Raw genomic sequence first — 22,348 nt, 5'->3', positions numbered from 1 at the left:
CTTTTCACTGTATACAATTACATGTGACAATAATAAATCAAATCAAATCAAATATCCTCTGGTCATCAATTCCTCCAACTAGGGAAATCTAGTCTATCTAAGGCCGTCATAATTTTATACATCGTTATAATATCCCCGCCTCAATCTCCTCTGCTCCAAGGAAAACAGCCCCAGTCTATCCAATTTCTCTTCATAACTAAAACATGCTGGTAAATTTCTTCTGCACCCTTTCCAGTGGCTATCACATCCCTCCTATAATGTGGATTCCAGAACTGCTCACAATACTCTAGCTGTGGCCTAACCAAAATTTTATCCAGTTCCAGCCTAACCTCCCTGCTCTTAAACTCTATGCCTCAGCTAATAAAGGCAAGTGCGCCATGTGCCTTCTTAACCACTGTATCCACCTGCTCTGCTACCTTAAGGAACCAGTGTACATGCACACCAAGGTCCCTCTGATCCTTGGTGCTTCCCAGAGTCCTGCTGTTTATCGTGCAGTCCCTTCCCTTGTTTATCCTGCCCAAGAACATCACCTCACACTTGCCTGGATTGAATCCCATTTGCCACTTATCAGCCCATCTGACCAGCTCATCTGTATCCTGCTGTAATCTAAGGCTATCCTCCTCACTATTTACCACCCCATCAATTTCCATATAATCCGCAAATTTACTGATTAACCCTCCGACATTCAAATCTAAATCATTTGAATAAACCACAAACGTAAGGGCCGCAATACTGATCCCTGTGGGACCCCACTGGACACAGGCTTCCAGTCAGAAAACACTCCTCGACCATCACCCTCTGCTTCCTGCCACTCAGCCAATTCAGGATCCAATTTTCCAACTTTCCTTGGATCCCGTGGGCTCTTTGCTATCAAAAGCCTTGCCGAAGTCTAAGTAGACTACGTCAAATGCATTGCCCTCATCTAAACAGCTGGTCACTTCTTTGTAAAATACAATCAAGTTGGTCAGACATGACCCCCTCTTGACAGAACAATGGCGACTGTTCTTGATTAATCCCGGCCTCTCCAAATGCAGATTCATTCTGTCTCTCAGAATTTCCTTCCAAGTGTTTCCCCACCACTGAGGTTAGACTGGTCTCCTGGTACTCGAAAAATATAAAACACCACGTGGATGAGCAGGAGCTAATTCAGAGTTCGCTGCATTCAATGTGAATTTCAGGATTCGGTGAAATGATGGGGCTGAGACCTGTAATAGTTTATTGTGAGAGGCCGAGCTCTGTGTTGCCACAGGATCGATCCCGGTCCTCGCCGCCGACCTCTGCAGCAGCCTCTTCGAACTCAGTGAGTGTGCGTGTCTCTGCTGCCCTCAACTGGTCTTGGCTCACTCATTGTGAACGAGTTTGGCCTATATGGAGACTAAAGAAGGCATACAGCATGCTTGCCTTCATCGGACGGGGTATTGAGTACAAGAGTTGGCAGGTCATGTTACAGTTGTATAGGACTTTGGTTCGGCCACATTTGGAATACTGCGTGCAGTTCTGGTCGCCACATTACCAGAAGGATGTGGATGCCTTGGAGAGGGTGCAGAGGAGGTTCACCAGGATGTTGCCTGGTATGGAGGGTGCTAGCTATGAAGAAAGGTTGAGTAGATTAGGATTGTTTTCGTTGGATAGACGGAGGTTGAGGGGGGACCTGATTGAGGTCTACAAAATTATGAGAGGTATGGACAGGGTGGATAGCAACAAGCTTTTCCCAAGAATGGGGGTGTCAGTTACAAGGGGTCACGATTTCAAGGTGAGAGGGGGAAAGTTTAAGGGAGATGTGTGTGGAAAGTTTTTTACGCAGAGGGTGGTGGGTGCCTGGAACGCTTTGCCAGCGGAGGTGGTAGAGGCGGGCACGATAGCATCATTTAAGAGGCACCTAAACAGGTATATGAATGGGCGGGAACAGAGGGAAGTAGACCTTGGAAAATAGGAGACAGGTTTAGATAAAGGATCTGGATCGGCGCAGGCTGGGAGGGACGAAGAGCCTGTTCCTGTGCTGTAATTTTCTTTGTCTTTGTTCTTTGTTCTTAAAGAAAGACGTGATCAGAGGGGATGGAAGGAAGATTGGCTGAAACGCATGTCCCCTGTGTGTGATGCACTGCATCCAGAAGGGTCAGAGAATGGAGTGTCAGCAACAAGACAGATGGGATGGTGGTGTTGGGAAAGTCTTGTTGAGAGTAAAGTGTTGATAAGTGTCCCCCGCTAATGGATGTGTGAGGTCTGTGAAGAGAGTGGCTGTGCGAGTACATGATGCCAAGCTGAGAGTTTTATCGTAGAGGGAGCTGTAAGAGGACTTACCCTGGCTGAGCAGATTGAGATCATTTATCCACTTCCTGCAGTGGACGGAACTTTGTGAACGGGTGGCAGCCATGATGACCTGCTGGGCAATGACCTCCAAGAGAGGTGAGGTTTGTGTGCTTTCTAGAGCCACCCCTTGGGTTGAGAGCATGCCAGTGGGCCCAGACCCCACAAATAAGGACCTCAAGGGCCCTGGCATGGAAAGCTGGTACAGGCTCCTTCTTGGGCTACTAGCCTTTTCCCTCTGGGTTGCTGGCATCCCACACAGTCTGGCGAGGGCAGGCGGGCTGGATAGAGCGATATGCGCATGCTGGACTGGTGTTTAAATATGGCGCTGGGACCTTTGAACTCGCCAGCTGACAATGAGTAGAAAATCAGCTGCGTGCCGCCCACCTGCGGATTCAGAGGGGAATGTGCCTGTGCATAATTTATGAACTTTCAAGCGCAGAACCTGGCCGGGATCTTGCTATTCTGGCCAGCAGGGAAGGTGTCGCTGGACGCCACAGCACCTGGTTATGGTTCTGTGAATGCATCTCTGTGAGAGCTGTATTCTGTTGTATCAGGTATCCCATCTGGGTTGTAAGCAGATATCCCACCTTTTGCAAAGACATGAAAATGTAAGGGGATAAATCCAATAGTATATCAACAAGTAACCATGTTATGATCCTTGAGGCATGCAATCACTTTACTAAACAGTGGGCAGTAAAGTGTCAGGAAACAAAAGTAGTTTTAAATAATCTATATTTGTATTTGTGGGTATTATAAATATGCTATAACTTTAATAAGTTTAACTTTGTGTTTCTGTATAAGAAAGGGTTCAAACTTTAGTTAGCTTCATGTTAAACAAAGGTGCCTACATGCCAGTGGGTTTTGGTCACTTTAAACTGTACCTGCATCGTAATTAAATGGTTATGGCATGAAAACAACAGGGTTTAAAGGAAGACTAGGCTGTTGCTTAGCAATCCAGGGCCCATTCTTGGTTAGAAATATCTTTTGAGTTTAGTTTTAAGCTGGACCCAGAGGAGATGGTCAGGATCAGGGAGCTGCAAAAAGCAGACTTCCCAAAAGAACAAAAGAATGTCCAGAAGCCAGGAGGTTGGGACAAAAAGAATCTCTCAGGAAGAAAGTTAAGTTCAAGAAACAAAGAACAAGAAGTTGAACAAGGTCCTGTTGGGTGAAGTTAAAGTTAAAAGCAGAGAAAGTGCTCTGAGTTAAAGAGACGACTGCAAGAACCAGATTTAAAGTAACAAGCCAGACAGCCAAGGTAAAGCAAACGTGTGGTGACACCTTGTGCAGCCTGAGGAGCAGTGGCATTATGTTGGCAGGCTGGATACCTGAGAGATTGTGTGAAAGCTTGAATGCAAATGGAAATTCAAGGCAGAGGAAGACTGAAAGAAGAGATTAAAATCCTGGAAGTGGATCCTTGGTGAAGGCACCTGAGATAAAGCTTTGTTTGGAAGATAATGTGATTTTGTTTGGAAGTCAGATTCCAGTGAGATTAGTTGGCTCAGTGTGAGAAACATCTGGGGGATTTGATGATAAATGCACAGTAATTGTATTGGATGGCATCTGCCTCTTGGTTTTAACGTTTGATGTGACTGACCACAGTTGACCTGTTGGTTTACATGGGCTGTGTACTTCCTGAGAACATTGTAGTATCAGATATATTTTGTAACTCTAATCAAGAGAACAACATCCAAATAGATTTTTATCCAATTCAAATAGCCACTGGACGATTAAATGATCAATAAGAACAGGTATTAACCCAGCAGGTTGGGATTTAATCAAGGGATTCAGTTGGTTTAATATATTGTATAGCAGATATCCAGTAGTTATTCCTGGATATACTGTGGAGTGAGAATGAAAGATGAGTCATAGCCACAGAAACCCAGGGAAACTGGGTGCTAATGGCCACACTTTCCAAAATGGTGCTTCGAAAATGTGTTCCTTCTTCCTCGACTGTGATTTCCCACCTTCAGTTGTGGACAGGGCCCTCAACAGTGTGCGGTCCATCTCCCACGCCACTACCCTCGCCCCCTCCACTCCCTCCCAGAACAAGGATAGAGTCCCCCTCGTTCTCACATTTCATCCCACCAGCCTCCGTATGCAAAGCATAATCCTCCGCCATTTTCGCCAACTCCAGCGTGATGCCACCACCAAACACATCTTCACTTCATTCCCCCTGTCAGCATTCCGCAGAGACCGCTCCCTCCGAGACAATCTAGTCCACTCCTCCACCATACCCAGTACCTCTCCCATCACCCATGGCACCTTCCCATTCAATCGCAGAAGGTGTAACACCTGCCCCTTTACCTCTTCCATGCTTAACATCCCAGGCCCAAAACACTCATTCCAGGTTAAGCAGCGTTTCACTTGCACCTCTTTCAATCTGGTCTTCTGCATTCACTGCTCCTAATGTGGTCTCCTCTATATCGGAGAGACCAAACGCAGACTGGGTGATCGCTTTGCTGAGCATCTTCGGTCTGTGCGCATTCAGGATCCTGACCTTCCTGTTGCTTGCCATTTTAACAAAAGACCCTGCTCCCATGCCTACATGTCTGTTCTTGGCCTGCTGCAATGTTCCAGTGAAGCTCAACGCAAACTGGAGGAACAACATCTCATCTTCCAGTTAGGCACACTACAGCCTTCTGGCCTGAACATCGAATTCAACAACTTCAGATGATCAGCCCCACCTCGACCATTTGTTTTCATTTCATTTTAACTGTCTTTTACCATTTCTTTCTTTCTTAATATACATTTAATTCCCCCCCCCCCCCCATCTTATCCACCTTTCCTGCACCTTTCTCCTCTTTGCTTCCCCCTTCCCCTCCCCCCACACCTACAGCTCATCCTCTGATGTTAGTTTCCCTGCTGTTTGACCTTTCACATCTTTTGTCCTCTCTGGGGACTGCCATTAACACTCTTTCTCCTTAGTATCTGTGGCCATTAGCACCCAGTTTCCCTGGGTTTCTGTGGCTATGACTCATCTTTCATTCTCACTCCACAGTATAAATATTTCCCACTCTCTCTGTCTGTTAGCTTTGACAAAGAGTCATCGGACTCGAAACGTTAGCTCTTTTCTCTCCCTACAGATGCTGCCAGACTTGCTGAGATTTTCCAGCATTTTCCCTTTTAATCCAGTAGTTAGTTCTCGGCTGAAATCTAACTAACGGGTCTATGATTGTTTATAGAGGAGGTGGTTTGCAGTAATGGACAAAGGAGGAGGGATTTCAGTATATGTGGAGAGGGTGGGATTATCCTCCCAAGAAGACAGAGATGTTCTAAATCATAAAACTTGTAACGTGTGTTATCCTAAAAATCTGTGTACATCTGTGAATGTATCGGTGGGGTGAAGGAGTATCATAGTCAAGCTTTTCAAGTTGAATACATATTCTTCTTTTTATTATTAAGGGGCAATTTAGCATGGCCAATCCACCTACCCTGCACATCTTTGGGTTGTGGGGGTGAGACCCACACAGACACCGGGAGAATGTGCAAACTCCACACTGACAGTGACCCGGGGCCAGGATCGAACCCGGATCCTCAGCGCCATGAGACAGCAGCGCTAACCACTGCGCTACCATACCGCCCCCAAATACATATTTTATTCTCTTGTTGAATTTTAATTGACAAGTCTTATGACTCTGTTCATTCAAGTCTCTAAACAGAAAAATAAAAGTTACAAAGGGTTCCATTCTGGGACCTGATTGTCCAGTAATAATATCAGCTGGGAACATAACAGAAGATTTTTGCTGATTGTGGTGAGGGCAAACCACCAGTATGTACCTGGCCGCTGATAGGAAACCCAATGGAATTTCTACTTTACATTCATGACATCTGTAAATTCTATCTATAACCTCTCAACAAGCAGAGGGGGGACTGTTTAACTTGACTCCCAGGTGACTCCCAGGTGACAATGTGGTTTGCACACCCATTATAAAATTGCCCAATTTACATTCCGTTGATTGTGGTGCGATCACTATTTGGCCAGTTTTGCAAAGGCAGGATGATGTGCTCAGCCATGCTATCACCCACAAAATAAAAATATTTCTGCTACTTAATCCTACACAAACCTGCCAACAAAACCTTACCCCTGTTGCCACTACATTGCACTTTGGCATCATTTAAAAAAAAAACATAATTCCTATGTGGACAGTTGTACTGGAAATTGCCTCTATAAATATGTCTTGCCATCATTGTAAGATCTAGCTAAAAAAGGGCTTTTCCACACAAATTGTTCAGCAAATTCTTCATCTGAAAGTTTTTTGTGATGGTCATCTTTTTTCCTCAGTTACTGAAATTTATGGTGTCCAACATTAAAACAAAACTTTAAGAAATTTATTTTCTCGTGGAACTCACCTCATTTGGCCATTCAGCCTGTAGTGCATCTTTGAAAGAGCCACCAAACTCCAATTCTCCCATTCCCTTGCACAATCCCCAGAACCTAGCAAATGATGCCATTATGTATTTAATCAATTCCCTTTGGAAAGTTATTACTGAATCTCCATCCATCAGACAATATATACTCGATCATAACAACAAGCCACATCAAGAAATTCTTGTGACCTTGCCTCTGATTCTTTTGCCAATTACCTTAAATCTATGCACTTTGGTTACTGACCCTAATGTTATTTTATTTTTATTTTGAGTCTATCAAAGTTTTTATGATTTTGAACATCTCTGTCTTCTCGGGAGAATAATCCCACTCTCTCCACATATACTGAAATCCTATCTCCTTGTCCCATTCCTGTAAACCACCTCATCTATACACAGCCATGGAACCCTTAATTAGATTTCAGTCTAGAACTGACTAATAATCTTGATGAGTGTCACAAGTAGGCTTACATTAACACTGCAATCGAGTTATTGTGAAAACCCCCCAGTCGCCACACGCCGGCGCCTGTTCAGGTACACGGAGGGAGATTTCGGGACTTATGGGAAGAAACCGCAGCACCCGGAGGAAACCCACGCAGACACGGGGAAAATGTGCAGACTCCGCACAGACAGTGACCCAAGCCAGGAATCGAACCTGGGACCCTGGTGCTGTGAAGCAACAATGCTAACCACTGTACTACCGTAACTACTGGGTATCTGTTATTCAATATGTTGAACCAACTGAACCCCTCGATTAAATCCCGACCTGTGATGTGATGCTGGGTTAATACCAGTTCTTATTGATCAGATTACCTTACAGTGGCTTTTTGAATCGAATAAAAATCTATTTGGGTGTTGTTTGCTTGCTTAGATTCCAGCCTGTGACTCAGCTGTGTATCGTTGTTCTATATATAAACCCCTGCAATCTGATGACTAGATTCCAGCCTGTAACTGGCTCCTTGAGTTACTGTTATTCTATATCCAAAATAATCTGAGCCCTTTGATTAGATATAAGGCTTGAACTGACTCCTGGATATCTGTTATTCTGTTTACAAACCAGGTTAAAATCATGCTAGGCGCATGCTAGGTCGACTCCCGGACCTGGAAGTGGGGGGGCCTAATAATGGGGGGAGACTTCAACACGGTGTTGGATCCGACACTGGATCACTCCAGATCCAGGACGGGCAGGAGGCCAGCGGCTGCTAGAGTACTGAGGGGGTTTATGGATCAGATGGGAGGGGTAGATCCTTGGAGATTTGCAAGGCCGAGGGCTCGGGAATTCTCATTCTTCTCACATGTTCATAAGGCCTATTCCCGGATTGATTTCTTCGTTATGAGTCGGGCGTTGATCACGAGAGTAGAAGATACCGAGTACTCGGCCATAGCCATTTCTGATCATGCCCCGCATTGGGTAGACTTGGAGCTGGGGGAGGAGAGAGACCAGCGCCCGCTGTGGCGTTTGGATGTGGGATTGTTGGCAGATGAGGAGGTGAGTGAGCAGGTTTGCGCTAGTATAGAGAGATACCTGGAGACTAACAACAACGGGGAGGTTCGAGTGGGGATGGTCTGGGAGGCGCTGAAGGCGGTGGTCAGGGGAGAGCTAATCTCCATTAGGACCGATAAGGAGAGGAGAGAGCAGAGGGAGAGGCTGGTGGGGAGATGGTGAGGGTGGACAGGAGATACACGGAGGAGCCGGAGGAGGGACTGTTGAGAGAGAGGCGTAGCCTCCAGGCTGAATTCGACCTGTTGACCACCAGGAAGGTGGAGGCGCAGTGGAGGAAGGCTCAGGGGGCGATCTATGAGTACGGGGAAAAGGCAAGCCGGATGCTGGCACATCAGCTTCGGAAGCGGGACGCAGCTAGGGAGATTGGGGGAGTTAAGGACAGGAGGGGGAGTGTAGCGCAAAATGGGTTGACATCAATGGGGTCTTTAGGGACTTTTACGAGGAACTGTATCGGTCCGAGCCCCCACAGGAGGAGGGAGGAATGGGCTGCTTTCTGGACCAAGTTCCCGAAGGTGGAGGAGGGACTGGTGGTGGATTTGGGGGCTCCGATTGGGCTGGAGGAGCCGGCCAAAGGGATAGGGAGCATGCAGGGGTGGAAGGCACTGGGGCCGGATGGTTTTCCGACCAAATTTTACGAAAAGTATGTGGATTTGCTGGGCCCAGTGTTGGTTAGGACCTTTAATGAGGCAAGGGAGGGTGAGGCTTTGCCCCCGACGATATCCAGGGCACTTATTTCCTTGATCCTGAAGCGGGACAAGGTCCCCCTGCAGTGTGGGTCTTATAGGCTGATTTTGCTGTTAAATGTGGATGCTAAGGTGCTGGCGAAGGTCTTAGCCTCGTGAATTGAAGATTGTGTGCCAGAGATCATGCACGAAGACCAGACGGGGTTCGTGAAGGGGAGGCAATTGAATGCGAATATGCGGAGGCTCCTGAACGTCATTATGATGCCGGCAAGTGAGAGGGAGGCGGAGGTAGTGGCGGCGATGGACGCTGAGAAGGCCTTTGATCGGGTAGAGTGGGGATACTTATGGGAGGTGCTGAAGAGGTTCAGGTTTGGGAAGGGGTTCATCAGGTGGGTTAGGTTGCTGTATGAGGCCCCGGTGGCGAGGGTGGCCACGAACAAAAGGAGCTCTGAGTATTTCCGGCTGTACCGAGGGATGAGGCAGGGATGTCCCCCCCCCCCCCCCCCCCCCCCCCCCCCCCCGCTTTTCGCACTGACGATTGAACCCCTAGCTATGGCACTGAGGGAGTCGAGGAACTGGAGGGGCCTGGTGCGGGGCGGGGAGGAGCATAGGGACCTATGTGGACGACCTGCTACTTTATGTCGCGGACCCAGTGGGGGGAATGCTGGAGGTAATGAGGACCCTCAGGGAGTTCGGGGAATTTTCAGGGTATAAGCTCAACTTGGGGAAGAGCGAGCTGTTCGTGGTTCACCCAGGAGACCAGGAGAGGGGGATTGGTGAGCTCACACTAAAAAGGGCAGAGAGGAGCTTTAGATATTTGGGGGTCGAGGTGGCCAGGAGCTGGGGGCCCCTGCATAGACTTAATTTCATGAGGCTGGTGGAACAGATGGAGGAGGAGTTCAAGAGCTGGGATGCGCTACCGCTGTCCTTGGTGGGTAGAGCAAAGAACAAAGAAAATTACAGCACAGGAACAGGCCCTTCGGCCCTCCCAGCCTGCGCCGATCCAGATCCTTTATCTAAACCTGTCCCCTATTTTCCAAGGTCTACTTCCCTCTGTTCCTCACCCATTCATATACCTGTCTAGATGCATCTTAAATGATGCTATCGTGCCTGCCTCTACCACCTCCGCTGGCAAAGCGTTCCAGGTACCCACCACCCTCTGCGTAAAAAACTTTCCACGCACATCTCCCTTAAACTTTCCCTCTCTCACCTTGAAATCGAGACCCCTTGTAATTGACACCCCCAATCTTGGAAAAAGCTTGTTGCTATCCACCCTGTCCATACCTCTCATAATTTTGTAGACCTCAATCAGGTCCCCCCTCAACCTCCGTCTATCCAACGAAAACAATCCTAATCCACTCAACCTTTTTTCATAGCTAGCACCCTCCATGCCAGGCAACATCCTGGTGAACCTCCTCTGCACCCTCTCTAAAGCATCCACATCCTTCTGGTGATGTGGCGACCAGAACTGCACGCAGTATTCCAAATGTGGCCGAACCAAAGTCCTATACAACTGTAACATGACCTGCTGACTCTTGTACTCAATACCCCGTCCGATGAAGGCAAGCATGCTGTATGCCTTCTTGACCACTCTATCGACCTGCGTTGCCACCTTTAATGTACAATGGACCTGAACTCCCAGATCTCTCTGTACATTAATTATCCCCAGGACCCTTCCATTGACCATATAATCCGCTCTTGAATTAGACCTTCCAAAATGCATCACCTCGCATTTGCCTGGATTGAACTCCATCTGCCATTTCTCTGCCCAACTCTCCAATCTATCTATATTTTGCTGTATTCTCTGACAGTCCTCCTCGCTATCTGCAACTCCACCAATCTTTGTATCATCTGCAAACCTGCTAATCAGACCACCTATACCTTCCTCCAGGTCATTTATGTAGATCACAAACAACAGTGATCCGAGCACGGATCCCTGTGGAACACCACTAGTCACCTTTCTCTATTTTGAGACACTCCCTTCCACCACTACTCTCTGTCTCCTGTTGCCCAGCCAGTTCTTTATTCATCTAGCTAGTACACCCTAAACCCCATACAACTTCACTTTTTCCATCAACCTGCCATGGGAAACTTTATCAAACGCCTTACTGAAGTCCATGTATATGACATCTACAGCTCTTCCCTCATCAATTAACTTTGTCACTTCCTCAAAGAATTCTATTAGGTTTGTAAGACATGACCTTCCCGGCACAAAACCATGCTGCCTATCACTGATAAGTCTATTTTCTTCCAAATGTGAATAGATCCTATCCCTCAGTATCTTCTCCAATAATTTGCCTACCACTGACATCAAGCTCACAGGTCTATAATTCCCTGGATTATCCCTGCTACCTTTCTTAAACAAAGGGACAACATTAGCAATTCTCCAGTCCTCCGGGACGTCACCCGTGCTCAAGGATGCTGCAAAGATATCTGTTAAGGCTCCAGCTATTTCGACCCTCGCTTCCCTCAGTAGCCTGGGATAGATCCCATCTGGTCCTGGGGACTTGTCCACCTTAATGTCTTTTAGAATACCCAAAACTTCCCCCTTCCTTATGACGACTTGACCTAGAGTATTTAAACATCCATCCCTAGCCTCAACATCCGTCATATCCCTCTCCTTGGTGAATATCGATGCAAAGTACTCATTAAGAATCTCACCCATTTCCTCTGACTCCACGCAAAAATTCCCTCTTTTGTCTTTGAGTGGGCCAATCCCTTCTCTAGTTACCCTCTTGCTCCTTATATACGAATAAAAGGCTTTGGGATTTTCCTTAACCCTGTTAGCCAAAGATATTTCATGACCCCTTTTAGCCCTCTTTATTGCGCGTTTGAGATTTGTCCTACTTTCTCGATATTCCTCCAAAGCTTCATCAGTTTTGAGTTGCCTTGATCTTATGTATGCTTCCTTTTTCATTTTAGCTAGTCTCACAATTCCACCCGTCATCCATGGTTCCCTAATCTTGCCATTTCTATCCCTCATTTTCACAGGGACATGTCTGTCCTGCACTCTAATCAACCTTTCCTTAAGAGACTCCCACATTTCAAATGTGGATTTACCCTTAAACAGCTGCTCCCAGTCCACATTCCCTAGCTCCTGCCGAATTTTGTTATACTCGGCCTTTCCCCAATTTAGCACTCTTCCTTTAGGACCACTCTCGTCTTTGTCCGTGAGTATTCTAAAACTTACGGAATTATGATCGCTATTCCCAAAGTAATCACCGACTGAAACTTAAAGCACCTGACCGGGATCATTCCCCAATACCAGGTCCAGTATGGCCCCTTCCCGAGTTGGACTATTTACACACTGCTCTAAAAAACTCTTCTGGATGCTCCTTACAAACTCTGCTCCACCTATGCCGCCAACACTACACAAGTCCCATTCAATGTTGAGGAAGTTAAAATCTTCCATCACAACCACCCTATTGCTCCTACATTTTTCTATAATCTGTCTATATTTGTACCTCTACTTCATGCTCGCTTTTGGGAGGCCTGTAGTAAAGTCCCAACAATGTTACTGCACCCTTCCTATTTCTTAGCTCTACCCATATTGCCTCAGTGCTCGAATCCTCCACACTCCGCGCTCCTGAATGAAGTCTCACTCCTGTCTCTCCGCAGTCAGTGAAGATGACGGTGCTCCCGAGGTTTTTGTTTCTGTTCCAGTGCCTCCCCATTCTTATCCCGAAGGCCTTTTTTAGACGGGTCAATAGGACCATAATGGGGTTTATTTGGGCGCGTGGGACTCTGAGGGTGAGAAGAGTACTCCTGGAGCGGAGCAGGGATGGGGGGGGGGGGGGGGGGGGGGGGGGGAGGTGGGGGGCTGGCGCTGCCCAATCTCTGTGGATACTACTGGGCTGCTAATGTGGCGATGGTGTGCAAGTGGGTGCTGGAGGGGGAGAGGGCGACATGGAAGAGGCTGGAAACAGCGTCTTGTGAGGGTATGAGTCTGGAAGCGCTGACAATGGCGCCGCTGCCGCTCCCTCCAACGAGGTATATCACGAGCCCGGTGGTGGCTACCGTCAACATTTGGGGCAGTGGAGGCAGCACAGGGGGGAGTTGGGGGGAGTTGGGGGCTTTGGTGTGGACCCCGATACGGGGAAACCATCGGTTTGTCCCGGGGAGGATAGATGGAGGGTTTGCGGGGTGGCACAGGGCAGGGATAAGGAGGTTGGGGGATCTATTCGTGGATGGGAAGTTCGCGTGCCTGGGTGAGCTGGAGGGGAGGCTCGGGCTCCCCCTGGGAAATGCCTTTAGGTACCTACAGGTAAGGGCGTTTGTTAGGCGGCAAGTGGTGGGATTTCCGCTGCTGCCACCACGTACAGTACAGGATAGGGTGCTCTCGGGGGTGTGGGTTGAAGAGGGGAAGATTTTGGCAACATACTAGGTGATGCAGGAGGAGGAGGAGGCCTTGGTGGAGGAACTGAAAGGTAAGTGGGAGGAGGAGCTGGGGAGGCGATCGAGCATGGGACGTGGGCAGATGCCCTAGGGAGAGTCAACTCTTCCTCTTCATGTGCGAGGCTCAGCCTCATACAGTTCAAGGTGCTGCATAGGGCACACATGACCGGGACAAGGATGAGCCGGTTTTTTGGGAGTGAGGACAGGTGCGTTAGGTGCTCAGGGAGCCCAGCAAACCACACCCATATGTTCTGGGCATGCCCAGCGCTGGAGGAATTTTGGAAGGGCGTAGCGAGGACAGTGTCGAGGGTGGTAGGATCTAGGGTCAAACCGGGCTGGGGGTTCGCAATATTTGGGGTTGCAGAGGAGCCGGGAGTGCAGGAGGCAAAAGAGGCCGGTATTCTGGCCTTTGCGTCCCTGGTAGCCCGGCAGAGGATTTTTCTCCAGTGGAGGGATACGAGGCCCCCAAACGTTGAGGCCTGGATCAATAACATGGTGGGGTTTATTAAATTGGAAAGGGTGAAATTTGCTTTAAGGGGATCGGTACAGGGGTTCTTCAGGCGGTGGCAACCGTTCCTAGACTTCCTGGCAGAGCGGTAGACAACGATTAGTGGCAGCAGCAACCCGGGGGGTGGGGAAAGGGGGTTCTATTTTAGTTTTGTTTCTATATATTGGAGGATTTCTCTGGGTATATATATTGGCTTTGTGTTTGGGCGGGTGTTAATTTATTATTCCTGTTACTGAGCTTTTTTTAAAACATTTTTTTACATTTTGTACTTTAAATTTTTGTTGTTGATATTTTGTGAAAACTTTAATAAAATTTATTTAAAAAAAAAAAGAAATTTCCTATTGAATCTACTTCCACCACTCTTTTAGGCAGTATATTCCAGGTCGTAATAACTCTCTCCATAAAAAAAAAATCTTCTCATCGCCTCGGTTTGGAAAACAAAGGTAATTCAAAGGGTTTAGATTTGGTAAAAAAATAGATATAAGGCATGGTTTGAAGTGGGTTTAATTTAATGTTTCTGTGAAAGGAAGGGTTAAACCTATAGATAGATTCATGCTGGACAAAGGTGTTTGTGTGTGTATGTGGGGTTTGCTCAATTCAAACAATGATTTTTTTGTGCTGAAAGAGGATGATGAAAAGTAAGTAATCTATCAGGAGACCATGACCGTCATCTAGCAAGTATGGGCCCTTTTAAGGTAGGAAAGCTTTTGAGTTTTAGTTTTTAGCTAAATTTGTTGGCAATTGAAGATAAGACACTGGGAAGTGAACATCTCTCAGCTCTGCGAGGAACAGAAAAAGCTGGACAGGACAAAGGAGGCTGCAAAGAGGCAGACTTCCCAAAGAATCAGATAAAGTCCAGACAACCAGGGAATTGGGATAGAAAGAATGTCTTAAGAAGAAGGAAGTTAAGAGAACAGATACCAAGGAATTGTTCAGGGGAATTCAAGGGAAAAGCAGATAACGTGTTCTGATTTACAGAGTGAAAAGCAGACTTCAGAGGTAAATCAAATGTTTGGTGCTATCTTAATAGAGTCGGGGAGTCGATAGTTAAAGCAATTGTGAACAATCAAGACAAAGAAATCCTGAAGGGGGAGTTGTAAAACCTGAATGCTGGATTCCTTGTTAAAAGTGGAGTGGAAGCTTTGTTTTAAAGTGTAGTTTGGAAAACGTGGGGTGATTTTTTTCAATACAAACAACTGAGAAAAAGTACTGTTTATACAAAGATTTGAAAGTATGTCTTTTTGAAAGTAGAATTTGAACTCACTGTGGAAGCCGGAGTTCAGTGAGACAAGGTGGTTCACAGTATAGGAATCATCTGGGGGGCCTTTGAGGAGATATCCGCATTCCTATGACACACTTGGCCCAGAGCCGCAACACAGTTGAAATTAACTTTTATTTTAAATTACCCAAAGTCTTCGGCTGCCCAATAACTACTATCACTAGGTTTGTAAATTTAAACACAATTAACTTTTTGTTATTAACAGCAACTATAGTTAAATCGGCAACAAATACAACTGGTTAACACTATCTAATCTCTAACCCCATCCCTCCCCACACGTTTAACTTAACCCACTCCCCGACACGTGCACAGACAAACAAACACAGAGGGAAAAGAGGGGTGGATAAGAGTCTTTGTTTCGGATGGACATCTTCCAGTTAGTTTCTTCTTCAGTCTGGGCTTTCAGACGGATATTATCTTTTCATAGATCATAGAATTTACAGTGCAGAAGGAGGCCATTCGGCCCATCGAGTCTGTACCGGCTCCTGGAAAGAGCACCCTACCCAAGGTTAACAGCTCTCCCACCCTATCCCCATAACCCAGTAACCCCACCCAACATTAAAAGCAACTTTGGACACTAAGGGCAATTTATCATGGCCAATCCACCTAACCTGCACATCTTTGGACTGTGGGAGGAAACCGGAGCACCCAGAGGAAACCCACGCACACACGGGGAGGATGTACAGACTCCGCACAGACAGACTCCTGAGCTTGTGAACACTAACAGGTGTGATGGCTTGTGATGAACCTATCTTGCAACATGCCCCATGACCCCAACTGATTTGGAATTGATATGGGATGGGTAAGTCTTTGACTTTCTGAGACTATTTCAGCCTTCATTGAGATACATCTTTGTTGTATGCCGCTCTGTTTGTAACCATGGTCCTCCATGTCATGCTGTATTATCCTGTGTTTAAGATTCTGGGCACGATTTGACATCATGTTGTGCCCGGCACTGATCTGGATGTGCTGGGTAAACAGGGGAAAAGGTGAGTTTTGTGCCAGGCACAAACCAGTTTACCTGGCCCTCTCCCGATGTTCAGCTCCAGATCTCGCCCAAATATGGCAAGCATATCAGTCACCCTCATCTCATGAGTGAGATTAAAGTCAAATGTACCGGGAATTAAACAACTCCCCAGCAAGAAATTACCTGGGCGTCGTTTAGTATTCCTTTTTAAAAACGCGAAGCTGGCGCGACGGCTGCTGAGGGGAAGTGAGGAGGTGAGTGGCCATTTCCATTTTCCAACATGCAGCTCAAGGGCACAAGAGCTGCTGGCCCAGTGCTGGGGGGGGGGGGGGGGGGGGGGGGGGGGCTTATGAGGGTTGGGCTGGGTTGGAGGGCTGTAAAGTTGCAGGTTGGCGGCCGCCCCTGGGCTGGGGAGGGGGGGGGGGGGGTGAGAGGTTTGAGTCTGTGAGGCCTTCAAGCCTTCTCTAAATATTGTGGAGACCCACAACTGGGACAGCTATAGCTGCTGCCTTCTGCCCAACCAAACACTTCCAGGACAGAGCTCTGCTCTTGGTTCTATGCTGAAAGTAACTTTAACTCCCTCTAACTGTGAGCAGCCTCTAGTTTCACAGCTGAAGGCTGTTGCAAATGAGGAATTGGCATGGTTAGTTGTGAGAGCACTTCACACTCTTCAATTCTCAAGTGGCTTTTCGAGGGCACACGTGCCATGTCTCAGAGATTAGTGCATTGCATTTAAATCAAGCTTGGAAGTGTGAACACTGTGCCTGAACTCTAGGAGCGTCAGCACCATAGAGGCAGCTGCCAACACTCAAACACTAAAGAGCAGGGCTTCAGCACTGGGGATATTTTGGCGACCAAAGGGTAAGTGTGTGGATCAGGGGAGGGCACCTAAGCATGGTCGCCCTTATGTTCCTGGCACAGGTCGGATCTAGGGGCTCCTGAGGTGGCCAGGGGTGAGTGTGCAGAGCCAGGTTTGCCAGCGCAACTGGCTTGCTGAATGGCACTCTGAGAGAAGGCAGGTCACGCAAGGGTGGGAGAGGCTAGGGAGAATTGAGAGTTCCGGCGTGGAAGCCCGAACTGATTCTCTCTCCTTCTCCAATTCCTTATAGATACCAAAAGAAATTGTGATGTTAGTCCCACAGCCATTGTGTAGCTGGTGGAAGCGCAGGCAGCCAGACGCCGGAGAAGGCAACAGTGACGACACGGGCTGGAGGCGCCACCCCATGTGCAGGGGGCCATTGCACACCCTGAAGACCGAGGAGGAACCCAGAGGTGGACGTCAGCGATGGCACAAGATTGATAGGCGTTGTTGGTCTTTCGATTAGATGATGGACAGCATGTGGCGCAGGAAACTCCATCTCAACAAAGAGACAGAGCAGCACCTGCGCCACGTCCTCACGGACTTGGTGCCCTGTGGAGGAGGCATCTGCCCCCAGTGGCCGTGAATGTCACTGCAGCCCTGAACGTTGATAAAACTGGCTCATTCCAGGATACGAGCAGGGACCTCTGTGGCATTTCACAAGCTACAGCCCACAGGGGCATCCAGGGGGTCACGGATGCCCTTTATGTCTGGGTATCCAACTGCATCACCTTTAAATTGGATTAGGCCCACCAAGGTGCCCGGATTGCAAGAATCTCCGCCATCGCCAGGATGCCCAGGTCCAGGGGGCAATCAATGGCATGCATGTCGCCTTGTGTACAACGGGGAATCAAGGAGTTCCCTTTACTAACAGGAAGGGGTTCCACTCCCTGAATCTTCAGATTGTGGGCTGCCCATCACCTCCATATCGCGTATATGTGTGCCCGCTGCCCAGGGAGCTTGCAAGACAGCTACACCCTGGGCCGCTGGGAGATCCACAATGTCGTTCGAGGGCCACCCCAGGATGACAGTTTGGCTCTTGGGGGACAAGGAGTACCCGCTGAGGACCTGGCTGATGACGCCGGTGTGGAGGCCTGAGACCGAGGTTGAGACCCGATATATTTAGGCCCATGCTGCCGTCCGTGCTGTCATTGAGCGGTGCATCAAACTGCTCAAAATGTGGTTCCGATGCCTGGACCACTAGGCGGTGGTCCCATCTGTCTAGTTGTTCACAGTCCATCCTCTGGTTCTTCTGGGGAGGACTCACCTCTTTGCATAGCCAGACCGTGAGGAGCTCAGTAAGTAGTGATCCTGAGAGAAACCGTCGCTGGTGCGTATTGCAGAGAGCAACCTGAGCAGTCCACGCATTTGAATTTACATTGAAGTCCTATGGTCTCCTCCATGAGGGAGCCTGTGATCAATGTTGTACCTCTCCTCAGCACGAGTCTCAGGGCGATACACCAGAGACTGTTTGAGTGGGTAGCCTTCATCCCAGCAGCCACCCAGCAGATGTTCTGGATCCAGTTGGTTCTGGTGAAAATTTCCACCTTCCTCCCGAGCCCAATCCCCTCGAGATGTCTATGCTCCACGTGGGTTTCTACCCCACCTGAATTTTACGTGCATCCCCTTCCAGTAAATAATGTGATATCCCTGTGAGCACCTTGTTAGTGAGTGTTTCATGCAGCCTTGTCAGGGTCCAGCCTCCCTCCCCTGCGTCTTTTCTCATCCTTCCATTGTTGGTCAGCCTCATCCACCTTCTTGCAACTCTGCCTGCCATCATGCCTCCTTGCTCTTTCCCACCCCACCATTGCACAGCCCTCCTTTCACAGCCCTCCTTCCCCTTCTCTTCGCCTATTGGGAGTGGAGGATCCATGAGTCCCGCAGCACAAACCGGTCTGCCCCAGCAGAGTGGCATTCAGTGCTACAGGAGTGGCGCAGGTGGGCGGGCTATATATGTTGCACTCACCTCGAAGTCTGAAGTGAACTGTGGTCAGCCTTGTTGCTCTTTTTCAAATTGTTTGAGGCCAATGTGGTTCCAGCTGATTTCCCAATCCAAGATTGGAAGGCCTGATGGGATTTCAGCAAGCAGCTCTTTTAATGAGAATTCATAAGATGCAAATGGATTTCACAACACCAGGCAGTAGGATAACCAGCCCGCCGTTAACCTGTGTTACGACATCCTGGGCTAGCGCACGGTCAGTTCCAGCTCCACAGACCCTGGAGTCCCAACATAAGTGAATTAACCAAAGCTCTTCCTAAGATCTTTAACCCTTGGTTCCCCAATGAGTTACAGACACCGGATTGATAAGTAAAACATTAACAAGCTAAGTATTAATAAAAAGGAAAAAAGATGAACTTATAACAAAATAACAGGATAACCATTTACCAAATCCCAAGATCCCATCCCACTCTCTACCTAGGCACACACAAGACAGGCACTAGGCAAGGGTCGGCGAGGAATAAAATAAAACAGGGGTTAAAGGGGTAGGTCTGAGATAAGTCTTTACTACTGTGGTTACAGCCTCTGGCAAATAGTTTACTCGAGAGGTTCAGGTTAGCGCAATTCCCTCCTTCAACCACCAGGTGATGTTTCACCTAAGAATTCCAGGTAGCATGTACTCCAATGTAGCGTGTCCAATCCACCTACCCTGCACTTCTTTGGGTTGTGGGGGTGAAACCCACACAGACACAGGGAGAATGTGCAAACTCCACACGGACAGTGACCCAGAGCCGGGATCGAACCTGGAACCTCGGCGCCGTGAGGCAGCAATGCTAACCACTGTGCCACCGTGCTGCCCTAAACTCTGGCAGTTTAATCGCAAATGCTCCCACTTTAAGCCTCAATTATTCAGTTCTTCCCGGCCCCTGACACACAGTTGGAAAGTTACTGATCTTTGGAAAAACTTGTATTCTCACACTCCAGGGGTGCGATTCTCCGCTCCCACGGCAGGTGGGAGAATCGTGGGAGGGCCGCTTTGGCACCCCCCCGCGATTCTCCCACCCACCCCAAAATGGCGTGTCGCGTTTTGCGATTCTCCGACCCGGATGGGTCGAGCGGCCTGCTGTTCCCGACCGGTCCATGCCAGCGGCAACCACACCTGGTCGCTGCCGGCATGAACATGGCGCCAATACCTGGTTTGTGGCTTGTGGGGGGCGGAGAGGGGAGTGAGCACCACGACCGTGCTCGGGAGGGGACTGGCCCGCGATCGGTGCCCACCGATTGTCGGGCCGGCGTCTCAAAGGGACGCACTCTTTCCCCTCCGCCGCCCCGCAAGATCAAGCCTCCATGGCTTGTGGGACAGCGGAGGGGAAGACGGAAACCGCGCATGCGCGGGTTTGAGCCGTCATCTGTCGTGAGGTCAGCCGCGCATGCGCGGGTTGGAGCCGGCCAACCTGCGCATGCGCAGCTGAAGTCATTAGGCGCGCCAGCCGCGTCATTCTTGGCGCGCCGGGCCTTGACGCCAGCGACAAGGCCCCGCGGCCAAGATTTACAGCACGGCCCTCCTAGCCCTCCCCGGGGGGGGGGGGGGGGGGGGGGGGGGGAATAGGGGGCAAGGAGAGGATTCCGACGCCGTCGTGAACCTCTCCAGGTTTCACGACGGCATCGGGCCTTGCGGAGAATTCCGCCCCAGATCTCTTTCCCAGTTCTGTTGGTTGTCTGTGCTCCTTTAATAGATGAAAGTCTTCACAGATTTGGTGAGGATGCTTGTCAAAATCATCCAGCAGAGAGCGAGAGGAAGAGAAAGGCAGTCCTGAGAATTCTTGTTCGCTGGCTTCTTAACAGAACTGCACAAAAGATGGCACTCTGCAGACGACCTTCATTCTCCCTTGAACGTTTCTGACTGGCTTCACCCACCAGAGGTCCCGATAGGAGATGGTCGAAAATCCTATATGCACTGATTGGCTGTTGCCAAGTCTATCAAACGACATCACAGATTCTGCCACAGGACCTAAAGGGGATGCTTTCAAATCAGCCCATCTAAAAAGGCTTTCCGCCCCAGTGTCCAAAGACTACAATTCAAACAGAAATCCCAAGGGCTGCAGTAAATTTGCAACAGCCAACCCAAAGAATGTGGATCAGAACAGGCAGCAGGACGGGCATTAAGAGGGAACACAGAACAGACAGACAATATCCCAACACCTGCCACTTCAAACTGGTTTTCCGCCGATGGTTCTCCGACTTCTCGGCTCCTGCTGGATTCTCTAACCCTCCCACCACCAACCCCACTGCTGGTGGGATCGGGAATTCTGCGCCTAATGTTGCTAACTTTGGCCAAATAAATTCTTGGAGGTGCCATCAGATGACCTGCTGCCATTAACCGTCCCTGTGGTCAAACAGACTTTCCCGTCCCTAGACTTCAAATCAAATCTTTTAAAAAGAAACACCTTTTTAAAAATTCCCCGAATAATCTATTCCCTGGAAATTGCTTTCACCAACACAGGGGACGAGGCCTTAATTCCTGTTGAGTCGAAGACAATGCTGGAGGATTGTCTACCCTACCCACCCTCTACCCTTGCCCCCTCTACCTTGGCCATGTTTCCAATTGCGTTAATTTCCTGCTGGTATCACTTTGTCTTTCTTGTTCTTGCTACATTAAACGATAAACTTTGAAATATCCCCGCCACATCTTTTAACTGCATCACAAGCACTGATGTCACAGTAAAACCAGTGATGGTTCCAGCAGCATGCAGTCGTTTCCCTAGAAACACTCGAAGGGGTTGGCTCCTTGCAATTGGTTGAGAACACAGATAAAGGGATGAAAGGGCAGCAACATTAACGTTGATGTTTTCTGTGGCTGTAAATCTGATTTAACTGTTACAGGTATTTGTTCAAGCTGAAGTTATTACTACATAAACTGAAACCTGCACAACAACAAAACCCTGCATTTACATAGCATCTTTAAAACAATAAAACAACCCGAGGTGCTTTAGCGGAGTTTAAGCAAAATTTGACGGAGTCACTTCAGGACGTCTTAGTCAGATGGCCAAAATTTTGGTCAAAAAGGTAGTCTTTGTGGAGCATCCAAAAGGAAAAAGGCAGAGGCGGAGAGGGTTAGGGTGGAGATTCCACAACCTAGGGCTTTGGTAACTGAAGGCATGGCCACTCTGACGGTCACTCAGTGCTGGAGCGATTACAATCGGGTTGTGCAGAATTGGTGAAATGCAGATACCTTGGAGTGATGTGGGTCTGGAGGAGATGACAGAGAGGTGCCTGGTGACAAGGATGGTATTGCTTTTTGGAAGCCAGTGTGGGTCAGTGAACACAGAAGAGGCAAGGACTTGGTTAGGACATGGAGAGGAGAGATTTGAAAGACTTCAAATTTACAGAATATGAAAGATTGACCAAGAGTGTTTTGGAATACAGTAATCAGGGCTGGGGATAACAAAGGCATGGATGAGGGTTTCAAAGACAGCTGAGCTGAGAAAGAGTTGGGTGACGTTAGCGAAGGAGAAATAGGTGGTCTTTGTGTTTATACA

At 48.4% G+C, this 22,348-nt stretch overlaps 1 protein-coding gene across 2 annotated transcripts in view; it reads right to left on the bottom strand.

Moving 5' to 3' along the window:
- The window catches only part of LOC119950606 (leucine-rich repeat-containing protein 74A), a 74,771-nt gene extending 53,312 nt beyond the window's left edge, over nt 1-21,459 (bottom strand). For both annotated transcript variants that reach the window (XM_038773195.1, XM_038773203.1), the window contains exon 1: nt 21,398-21,459. In XM_038773195.1, the coding sequence (XP_038629123.1) occupies nt 21,398-21,406 (9 nt within the window). In that variant the 5' untranslated portion in view covers nt 21,407-21,459. The remainder of the gene's footprint in view (nt 1-21,397) is intronic.
- Between the last annotated feature and the right edge of the window lie 889 nt (nt 21,460-22,348).

This window comes from Scyliorhinus canicula, chromosome 2 (assembly GCF_902713615.1).
Source record: "Scyliorhinus canicula chromosome 2, sScyCan1.1, whole genome shotgun sequence".
NCBI classification, from domain to species: Eukaryota; Metazoa; Chordata; class Chondrichthyes; order Carcharhiniformes; family Scyliorhinidae; genus Scyliorhinus; species Scyliorhinus canicula.
The sequence above is the reverse complement of the archived record's forward strand: the minus strand, read 5'-3'. Positions and strand labels throughout refer to the sequence as shown.